This window comes from Zingiber officinale, chromosome 5B, assembly GCF_018446385.1.
Source record: "Zingiber officinale cultivar Zhangliang chromosome 5B, Zo_v1.1, whole genome shotgun sequence".
NCBI classification, from domain to species: Eukaryota; Viridiplantae; Streptophyta; class Magnoliopsida; order Zingiberales; family Zingiberaceae; genus Zingiber; species Zingiber officinale.
In genome coordinates, this window is record NC_055995.1 from 87,131,252 (window position 1) to 87,141,904 (window position 10,653).

Below are 10,653 nucleotides of genomic sequence, written 5' to 3' on the forward strand. Positions count from 1 at the left end.
TCAACTAAATTAAGTTAGGTCCTGTTTGTGTTTGATACCTTGTGTCTAACTGTGCAGGAACTTAGGAGCACAAGAAGTCGAGCGGAAGATGCAGCGGACGTGAAGGATGACATGGGAAAGGAGTCGACGAACTCTGTGAATATGAGATATGAGGAGCCACGAAAGAGTACACCAGTAGATGAGAAGAATGCGCACGATGTTCAAGGGATGATAAACCAGGGAGAAAGCCTGCTCAATGAGAAGGTCAGAATTAGGTTTGGGTGAGCTCAACTCTGATTAACTGGAGCATCACCTACGCGAAGAAGATTAGCTAAGGAGCTGATCTACTTCAGGGAAGGCACCTTCAATGTCTTGGAAGACACCTTCCATGAACAGTGTCGAAGGCACCTTCCATCCTAATAGAGGTGCCTTCAATAGCCGTTAGCCGAAGATAAACTTTCATCTTCGACAGATAAAACTTATCATTTTGGAGGCACCTTGGACCTACTTGAAGGCCCCTTCGAGCAGCAGATAAGATTTTCTAAGGGCTATAAAAAGACCCTTGTAGCTAGGAATTAAATAATAACTTTAGTATTCAATTCTTAGTTTATTTCTGAGCTATCAAAGAGTGTAAGAGGCTTCTCCGCCTTCAACAAAGGAGATTTTTATTGAGCTTTCAACCGCCTTAGATTAATAATCACCTAAGTTGTAACCAAGTAACTATTGTGCCTCTTTTTCTTTTTAAGTTGTTATTATTTCTTTATGTTAATTGTCTATTGCTGCTTAATCTAATTGTGCATCCTTGCTAAGCAAAAGCAAGAGATTGTTTTTATTCTAACTTGTTGATAGTAGGCTATTTACTCCACTCTAGCCGGCCACACCGGGAGCAACACCTATGAGAGATATCCAACATTAGATTGATCTTGTTCCAAGGTTGAGTTTGCCTATTTGACCAGCATATCAACTCAATCTTAAGAAAGCTAAAGAATTACAACATCCGGTGTAAGATACGACAAATTTAATAATAAGTGTTATTGGAGTAATAACCTTATTGGATTTTTCTAAAATTTTTAATTTTTTTTTTTTTGGATTTAAATGAAGTCCGTATGACCCGTTTAGGGGATAGAGCTATTAGGCTTAGTGAAAGCCTGTTTGCATTATCAATTAAATGAGAATTGATTGACTTAATTAACATAAGGTTATAAATCAATAACCTAAGTATATATAGTATTAAAACCCAAAACCTAGGTTTTAATCGCTGAAGCCTTCTCTCAATCCTGATTCCTTCTCCCATTTTCCCGATCCACCGCGCTGCCCACTCCCTTCTTCTCCTCTTCATCATCGTCGACCACTGATGATGAGAAGCCGATTGTCGCGAGCCGGTGTCACCCTCTCTTCTTCACCCAACTCACGCTATCCCTTCTCCTCTTGAGATCTTTCTTCCTTGACTCATCGTCGACGATGATCATCATCTTATCCCCGTGCCCTATCTTCCATCATGAACGCCATCTACTGTCTAGCGCCACTTTCACTGTGGGGTTCACCCGATTGATCTTGCGCCGCTACTGACCCCGACGTTGCCGCTCAACGTCGTTCCCTAGCATGCAGCTACCCCTTCAACGGGCATATCAGCTGTCACCTTCCTATGAGGTCGGATTGACGACGTCGGTCATCACCTTCCTATTCCTGTCCGCGGACATTAAGCGTTCGCCGGGAGTCGAGCACCCGATCCCAACTCTTCGTCCAAGCCCTAGTTGTCGATACATCACCGACCGATCACACCAGATCTCTACTCCACATCGCCACCAGATTGAGCCAGCACCACTCGATCGTCGTCTGTGTCGTAGTGCTCATCTGTCGGAATCCAGCACTACCAGCCGTAGCAGTGGCTAGGGGCGCGACTGTTACTGTCGGTCAGCCATTCTTCTTCTTCAACTATCTTCAAACCAGTGCTTTAGTGCCATCACTGCCCTTTCCTCCGACTGACTCACCACCACAGTAGCATTGAGAGGAATTGGTGGATATGGATCAGGGGGTAAGACACACTTGGTGTTAGATTTGTAAAGGTTTGATTTCATTTTTGGTTTCGGGATATTGTGGTTAGCTACTTGACAGATTCTTGTAGCTCCGGTCATCAATTTTGGCAGTGGTTTACTCCTGTTGTGGAACACCGACTGAGGCTTCAGATTTGGGTGAGTTTTAAAGTTGATTTTATTTCTATATTGAATTTGATTAGTATGATGATTAGTGGTGATTAATTATGGATTGGATTAATTGTGGTGGATGAATTATGTGAGTTGTATTCATGATGTGTTGATTATTAAATAGGTGGATTGATTCTTATTGGTAGGATAATAAATTATGGTGATAAGAGATAATGGATTAGTTAGATTGCTGGTTCAAGTATTGTTGGATAATTGAAGTATGTTAACAAGAAAGGTTAACTAATTGAATTGGATTAATTCATATAGAGATTAGCTATGAAGGAAGTGTTAGATCATTAAATGGAATTAAAATATGGAATCCTAATCGGATTAGGATTAACTTTTGGCTTATGATAGAACATAGCAGTAATATGTATTATGTGTTGTAGGGTATTAGTTGGAGACACATCTCGACATGGAGATAGTTAAGGACGATCTACATTTAAGGCGGGTACTTCCTACTTTGTCTATTTAGTACTTTGACCTTAGTGCATGAGCTATATATTCGGATAGTTACTGTATTTACCTTGATTCCACTCGTATTTTTTTTGTACTTGATGCTAATCCACTATATCTTTAAGATACTCATTTCTATATCTATACAGTCTCACATTGTTATCCATGCTATTTAGTAGATACCATATACTAGATACTAGATACTAAATACTAGATACTAGATACCATGCTTAATTGGTTTGATTGCTTTTTATTTATATACCTTGTTGAGCATGCTGGTTTCATGTAGAATACATGTTTCTATTTATATATGTGTTGACTGCTATATCTTGCACATCATGTCATTGTATGGATGCTGATGACCAAGTCTCCCTTGTGGTTGAGAGGGTCGTTGGCCAGAGCCGCACGCTCGGCCACTTATGGGTAGTGGTAGCTGGAGCAGATGCCGCTTGTCCTGTCATGTCACACTCGACCACTCATGGGTAATGGTAGCTGGAGTTGTGAGCAGCAGTGACTCCCTTCACTATATAGCTAGATAGCTACTCAGCACCTCACTCGAGAGTAGTGACGGTCTTTGAGTGAGTACAGTTGTCATCGATCAGGTCTCTCGACCATATAGGGGTCATGGTGTAGAGGGGTGGGTGGGGTGATCATCCGTGCATACGCTGTTGTTATTATATCTGCAGATATTGTTGATTGTTTACTTATACAGTTGTTTTATTATATCAATGTGATATGCTTACATATGTTGAGTTATATACCTGTTGCATGTAGTTAGACACTAGCTTACTTGTTAGTAGTATGTATATACCTCACATATTATCCTTGTAGTTATGAGCAGTATTGTAGTAGATCTTTACTACTCCTGACTTTCTATTGCTAGCCTAGGATAGAGTTTCAGGTATGGATATTTATTATGATATCACTGTAGTATCTATTATTTTCCCTACGAGACTATATACCTTGTATCTCTAGTTCTTTATTATGTTCATGTACTATCTGTCTATTACCCGTTGAGTCCCTGTACTCACCACCTCATAAACTAGTTTTCTTTTACCAGGGAATAGGTAGAGTGATTTGAGGTGTCACTTGGAGGTCCTGTTTGCCAGTCCCATATCACATCCGAGGATGTTTCTAGTTTCGTTTCCTGCTCTACTTATGTTCTAAATTTATGGATTTTGGTATTGTAATAATACGTCATGGATTTTGGAATTTAGCCTTGTGCCTTTATGTATTTGTTTTGATGTTGTTGGGTTAAGTCAGGCTAGCTCGCAGTTGGTTGTTTTATGGTTTGTGATCATTATTTTGTGACTTCCGCTGTTCTTTTATTTTAGTCGTTTGGGTTGTTTATCAACTGCGTGGTTGTGATTTCTTCCAGCCATGTGGGCTACTTATAAACTGCATGGTTGTGTTTATATCTAGCCGTGTGGGGGTGTTGTTAGTTTGCGAATTACCTTGTGGCAATGTATATTGGTTTCATTTGTCATTGCTATAGGGGAGGTGTTGTCCTATTTTCATTGGATAACCTTACTCTTGGGGTGTGATAATTTATTGGTATCAGAGCCATAGGTTTATGAGACCTATTTTCTCATGTTTTTGGATTTTGTGATTTATTTTATTAATGTGACTTTTTGAGTTTTGGGACTAGGCAATGGCACGACATCTCCGAGCTATAGGAGGTATGTTTGTGTACTATTATCATACACTTCTATTAATACTTGTCTAGTTATTTGTAACATATATGACATGTGTTGAGTCATCCACTGTTTAGGTCTATCAATTCCTACTAGAGATTAGGGATTATAGTCTCATAAGATTTCTTCTATCATACCACCAGTACTACTAGTTTTTGCTATTACTAGTTGGGTAATGGATAGTGATATGGGTTAGATTTCATGAATCCCCGGTGAGGAAGGGAAAGGAGATAGCCGAGTTGAGAAGATAGATCAATATCGACCGAGATATACCTCCGGGGAGGAAAGCTAATACCGGTCAGGATATACTTCTGGAGAGGGAGGTCAATATCGGCCGAGATATACTTCCAGGTAGATAGGCCAGTATCGATCAAGATATACCTCCAAGGAGGAAGGCTAATATCGGCCGGGATTTACCTTAAAGGAGGTAGGCCAATATTGATCAGGATATACCTCCAAGGAGGTAGGATAATATCGGCCGGGATATACCTCAAAAGAGGTAGGCCAATATCAATCGGAATATACCTCCAGGGAGGCAGGCCAATATCGGTCGGTATATGCCTCCAGGGAAGCAGACCAATATCGACCAAGATATACCTCCCAGGAGGTAGGATAATATCGGCTAGGATATACCTCAAAAAAGGTAGGCCAATATCAATCGGAATATACCTCCAGGGAGGCAGGCTAATATCGGTCGGTATATGCCTCCAGGGAGGCAGACCAATATCGACCAAGATATACCTCTAAGGAGGTAGGCTAATATCTGACGGGCTATACCTCAAATGAGGTAGGCCAATATTGACCGGGATATATCTCCAGGGAGGCAGGCCAATATCGGTCGGTATATACCTCCAGGGAGGCAGGCCAATATCGATCAAGATATACCTCAAAGGAGGTAGGCCAATATAAATCGGGATATACCGCCAAAGAGGTAGGCCAATATCGGTCGAGATATACCTCAAAGGAGGTAGGCCAATATCGATCAAGATATACCTCTAGAAAGGTAGGCTAATATTGAACGAGATATACCTCTAAAGAGATAGGCCAATATTGATTGAGATTACATACTTAATAAAATACAGTCCAATATCAACTAGGATAATAACAAACTTAGAGGAGTGCAGACTAGTATCGCCTGAGAAACAGCATGAGAGGTAATAATAACTGACCAGACCTAGTCTGAGTTCGATTTCGACCGATACAAGAAACAATGTTATATTAAGCTATCTATGATATAGCAAATGATAGACGCACTCTGAAATAACTTATAAAGAAGAATAGAAGTAAATATTTCAAATAAAGTAGTTTAATGAAGATATCTGTAGTATGTGATTGTATGACAGGTTTGCTAATATGGCGGGAGAAAGGCTTCTAGATTTTTCTACAGGTACTAGATGACAAAGAAGGTACATCTGGGGTACGAAAAAGATTCCTTAAAAGCCATTTTCCACAAGTACACAGCTTATGTCATCTCATAACAAACTCTAATGAACCGGGGTCCACTTCATGACTACGGAGGTTATATGAAGTGGTATAAAAGGGGGAATCCACTCCGTTGGAAAGGCAAGTACACATCATTGAGCACATTCATAACCCTAATTCTCAATTACTGTTCTTCTTCTTCTTCTTCCTTCTCCCACACAAAGAGAGATCACTAACTTGAGCGTCGGAGGGCCTAGCCAAGGATTCCCACCCCGGTCTTAGGTCACTGACGATAGTGTTGGTTGGTCTCTGGTGCACAGGAAATTCAAGAAGCTTCAGGAGTTCTGGATCTGGGTTTTCTTCAGTTGGATTTCTTGCTCGTCATCGAGGCTTCGCACCAGAAGGACATCCCGGGACTTCATTCTCCTATATCCGCTTTGGGTTTCTCGGATCGACGTTCTATAGGTATTATTCTTCATCAGCGGTAGGTTTTTTTCTCCTAGCTCTCCGTTTTGTCAAGCTTCTCAGACAGGATCAGATAGTATTTACTAAATATCATATTGACTTGGTTAGTAGAGTATCAATTTACTCGTGTTGGTTCGATCAGTAGAGGACCAATTTATTTTTGTTAGTTTGGTCAGTAGAGAACTGATTCATTCTTGTTGATTTTGTTAGTAGAGGGCTGATTTGTTCTTATTAGTTCGATCAATAGGGGACCGACTTATTCTATTTTATGGAGATTATGATCTTTATTTGTATTTGGTTATTAGATAACTTGGGAAGGCACATTTGGGTACATGACTTGTTCCGATATAGAAAGGATTGAATTAGATGCATATCATTGTTGGCTTGACCAATCTATAGAGGATTGATGTATACTATTCCATGGGGACTTTGACCATGGACTGTATGTACTTAATAGGATAACCTAGAAGGTACATTCAGATAGATGACCCCCACTAATATGGAAAAGTCTAGAGCTTGTTGGTTAACACTTACAAGATACAACAGTTATAGGATGCATAAATTGGAGAGTACATTTAGATATATGATTTGTATTGGTGCGGAAAAGTTAAAGTTTCTGCTTATCCTTTACGTGACAAGGCACCACATGAAGGAAAATGCAGAAGATGACATATGGGAGTAGAGTATCTCTTCTGGATGATTCTGAGATTCTCTAAAGAGATAGTATTTCTCTACCTCCTTCTGTATAGCTTATCAGGAGTTCTTGAACCGAAAAAGGTGGAATCGTGGTATAATGGTTTATAAAGCAATGGTTAGCCGACTCGCCTAATATTGTTCCATGGGAGATCCTGACTCATGGACCAATCAGATATGGGCAGATATCCTCGGTGGTACATATAGATATTTGACTTGTAATGATATGGAGAATGTGGTGTTAGTTGAATAACACCTATTAAATTCAACCATTAATGAGGGAAAGCTTCAGATGATGATCTTCGAGGAGCAGAGCGACAATTGATAGTTATGTCGGTTAGCTATTTGTTGATAGTGCTCGTCTACCCTTATGTGCATTGCTCGTCACTAGAGGCTACTGAATCTCAGGTGGAGCAATCGTAGTATGATGTGTTGCAAAACAATGGTTAGTTGACTCAACTATCATTGTCTCCATAAGTATCTCAAGACCTTGACTACATGATCATTTACTAAAGGTCTTGATGTCTATATATCAGATCAAGGTGTTCGACTTTTTGTCGACATATGTTGGTGGACATTTACAGGTATGATTATGAGAGATGTAGAGATACCCTCTTGAAGGGTAGGCTCTTAGTCAAGAGGTTAAGTGATCCTTTGGATTTTCGATTATCATTTCTTTAATGTGGATATTAGAGTACCTGATATGATGAGAATTGGTCACTAGGAAGTTATGAAGTTTAATGGATATTGAGGATGATTTAGGATTGATCGATATTGTGAGATCAGATATTGTGATATGTGGTTTTTTGATGATCTATTAGTGGATATTTTTTTTATGGTCTACTCACTACAAGAAAATCCTCATTCAACAACACTCAAACGATAAAGGTTTTATGCCAAATCGTTGTCTTTTTGCCTTTTAACAACGGTTTTAACAAAAGCCGTTGTCTTTTAGCAGTTTTTTTAATTTACGACAACGATTTTTAAAAATCGTTGTCTATTTATGCTTTTTTGGGGCTACGACAACGATTTTTAAAGGCTATGACAACAGTTTTTAAAAACTATTGTCTATGTGCGTATTTTTTGAGATTATGACAATGATTTTTAAAAACCGTTGTCTATTACGTGTTATTGAATACAGTTGTTTTTTTTCCTTCGGCGTTTTTTCCCTTTGCCAATTTTTGCCGCCGCGTTTTTTCTTTCCCTCTCCTCGAAATTTTTTGCCGCAGCATTCCCCCCTTTACCTTCTCAATCCCTAAGCATTTTCGTCGATCTCTTCACCTACTTCACGTTTTTTTTCTCCTTTCCTCTCCAAGCCCTAAACCTGCCGCCCCTTCTCCTTTCCTCTCCAAGCCCTAAAACCATCGCCCCTTCATGACTCGTAGCAGATGGACCCCTAGAATTCGTGTCGCTAAAATCGACGGATCTTCAGGAATTCCTCCCTCCTTTCAATCTTTCACAACAACCTCTCTGCGATCTGGTGGGTTTTCCTTCGATTCTATTGCGATGCATTTGGCCCTAGTTTGTTTTGGTGTTACAATTTCTTTTCTTGTTGTTTGATACCTGGAGATTCCTAACTTGAAACTTTCGACTTTTTCTTTGAGTTAATTCATTTTATCAATTTTTTCGTTGATGAGTAATTTATTTTTTATGGTTGATTTTCATATTATATATTTTGGAGGGGCATTGCTTCTTAATTTCATAGTTTTGGATGTGTAGATGGCAACAAAGGCGTTAACGAAAGAGGCAATTGCAATGACTGAGAAGAAGATGGACATGAGCTTAGGTATGCCGAGAACTTTTTCTGTTGCATCTGAAGTTATTCTATCTGAATAACTTAGTCCTAATACGACTCGCACATTTATTGTAGATGATATTATTAAAATGTCGAAGAAAAATTCTGCTAAAGGGAAAAGACCTCCGAGGCCTCCTGTGAGTGAATATATTCTTGCCAGGAAAGTTTTATTTTCCTTCAAATTATTAAATAGTTGATGACAAAATTCCTTGACTTTAGATTAAACACCAAGGCTTTCAGAATAGGAATCCTTCCCATGGTAACACCGTGCTACAGGGATTCATGGATTCCAGATCTTCAATTAGACAGGTAATAACTAGTATACTATGTTTTTCTAGATGATGTTTATGCTGTACATTTGTTAATCTATTGTTGACCATCGATGTTTAGGGTGTGCTTGCAAAAAGAAGGTCAAATTTTCATGGGAATCAATTCCCAGTAATCACAGAGGTGGCTAGGAAGGCTGCTTCCGTGTTTACCATTTCTTGATTTTTGACTTGATTGTAAATCAAGTAACACACTTCTATATTCTTAAAAAATATCTTGGTAAAATATTCTTTATCTAATATTTATCATCATCTTTTATTGCTTATTTATATTTGTGCTTTCTTGCAGGAACATTTGTCAAAAGATGATACTAAACAGCAGTTCTTTAGAATCTTGAGAACTCCTCCTTATGGGAATTCTATTTTCTTCAGTGTACGGAAGATAGATGATCCTATAGGTTTGTTACCTGGACTAATCATTTTAGAAATTAATAAGTGAGGGGTTAGTTAAAACATATTGTGGGTTATGTTTCTCCTTTTTTGGGCAGAAGTCATATCTTTACGAGGGGAAGAAGAAAGGTCGTTAAAACAGAGAATACCAATGAAGAGGATAAGGAAGAATCTAATTATTGTAACAATGTTGAGAGGTTTGGATTTGTACTTGGTCCAGATTTCACTCTGGAATCTTTTGAGACGTATGCAGATGAGTTCAAGAGACAATATTTTAGCAGAAGTGCAGAATTTGTTTTAGGGTCCTGCCAGCAGGAACCTTCTGATGATGATATTGAAGGTGAATATTGGTGGATAATGGAAAGACCAACAGAAGAGATTGAGGTGCCACCACATTTCCTATGCAGACATACATAATCATTATGCATTTTCATCTGTTGATTTATTTCACAATTTGGCTTCACAACTTTGATGTGTTGTATCCACTTTCTTCTTTCCTTGAACCTTTGTTGTTTCCATACCTTAATATTAGAAACTTTATTCATATATTGGTTTCGACTAGAACCTGCAGCCAGGTAGAACTCTAACTCATATGCTGACTTTTGTTGTTTAGGTTCTTTATGGTGCTAATTTTGACACTAGGGTTTTCAGTAGTGGCTTTCTCAAAGAGTGATCCTCTGTGAAGGTATGAGCATTAGGGGATTAGTATATGAGTTTTGGATGGAATTTAAATAACATCATGGCATGCTATTATTTCTTAAGAAAAACTATGTACTAGTCTATTATGTCACAAGATTGTGTTTACATCATTTAATAAGTATCAAATGCCAAGTCATATTTATTCTTTTCCCTTTTAACAAAAAATGTATTTGTATATACAAGGTGAAGCTTCTCTATTAACACAATTCTTCTATAGGAGTTTACTGAAAACTTTTACTATCATGTTCCAAGAGTAAATAGTTTCGTTCTCTAGTTAATTAGAATTACCTTAGTTCAAAGATGGATTTTTTTTTCAAATTTCCTCTCACACAAATGACAAATTTCTTCTATGCAGAGTCAATTGTTCTTGCATATGTTATGTCACAGTCGAATCGTCGACACAACTATAGATTAGATCTCCTCTTTTTATCTGTTGATGAAGGCATTCAGGTTATAGAGATGATTCACTGGAAAATGTTAAAAGAAATGAAATTAAGGTATTAACTTTAGTTAAACTGCTACTTTCTAAG

The 10,653-nt window shown here is 38.5% G+C and overlaps 1 protein-coding gene across 1 annotated transcript; it reads left to right on the forward strand.

Annotated features, from left to right (window-relative positions):
- Positions 1 to 8,632: 8,632 nt before the first annotated feature.
- On the forward strand, positions 8,633 to 9,197 carry LOC121986812. The gene is made up of 4 exons (XM_042540749.1): positions 8,633 to 8,699; positions 8,784 to 8,845; positions 8,928 to 9,017; positions 9,099 to 9,197. The coding sequence occupies exons 1-4, from the start codon at positions 8,633 to 8,635 to the stop codon at positions 9,195 to 9,197; spliced, it is 318 nt and encodes a 105-aa protein (XP_042396683.1).
- The last annotated feature ends 1,456 nt before the right edge of the window (positions 9,198 to 10,653 follow it).

Bases quoted from the DNA above. Each gene is read 5' to 3' on its own strand.
- LOC121986812 (XM_042540749.1), top strand. From the start codon at position 8,633: ATGGCAACAAAGGCGTTAACGAAAGAGGCAATTGCAATGACTGAGAAG. The intron at 8,700-8,783 runs GTATGCCGAGAA...CATTTATTGTAG, and splicing joins GAAGATGGACATGAGCTTAG to ATGATATTATTAAAATGTCG. The intron at 9,018-9,098 runs GTAATAACTAGT...ATCGATGTTTAG, and splicing joins CCAGATCTTCAATTAGACAG to GGTGTGCTTGCAAAAAGAAG.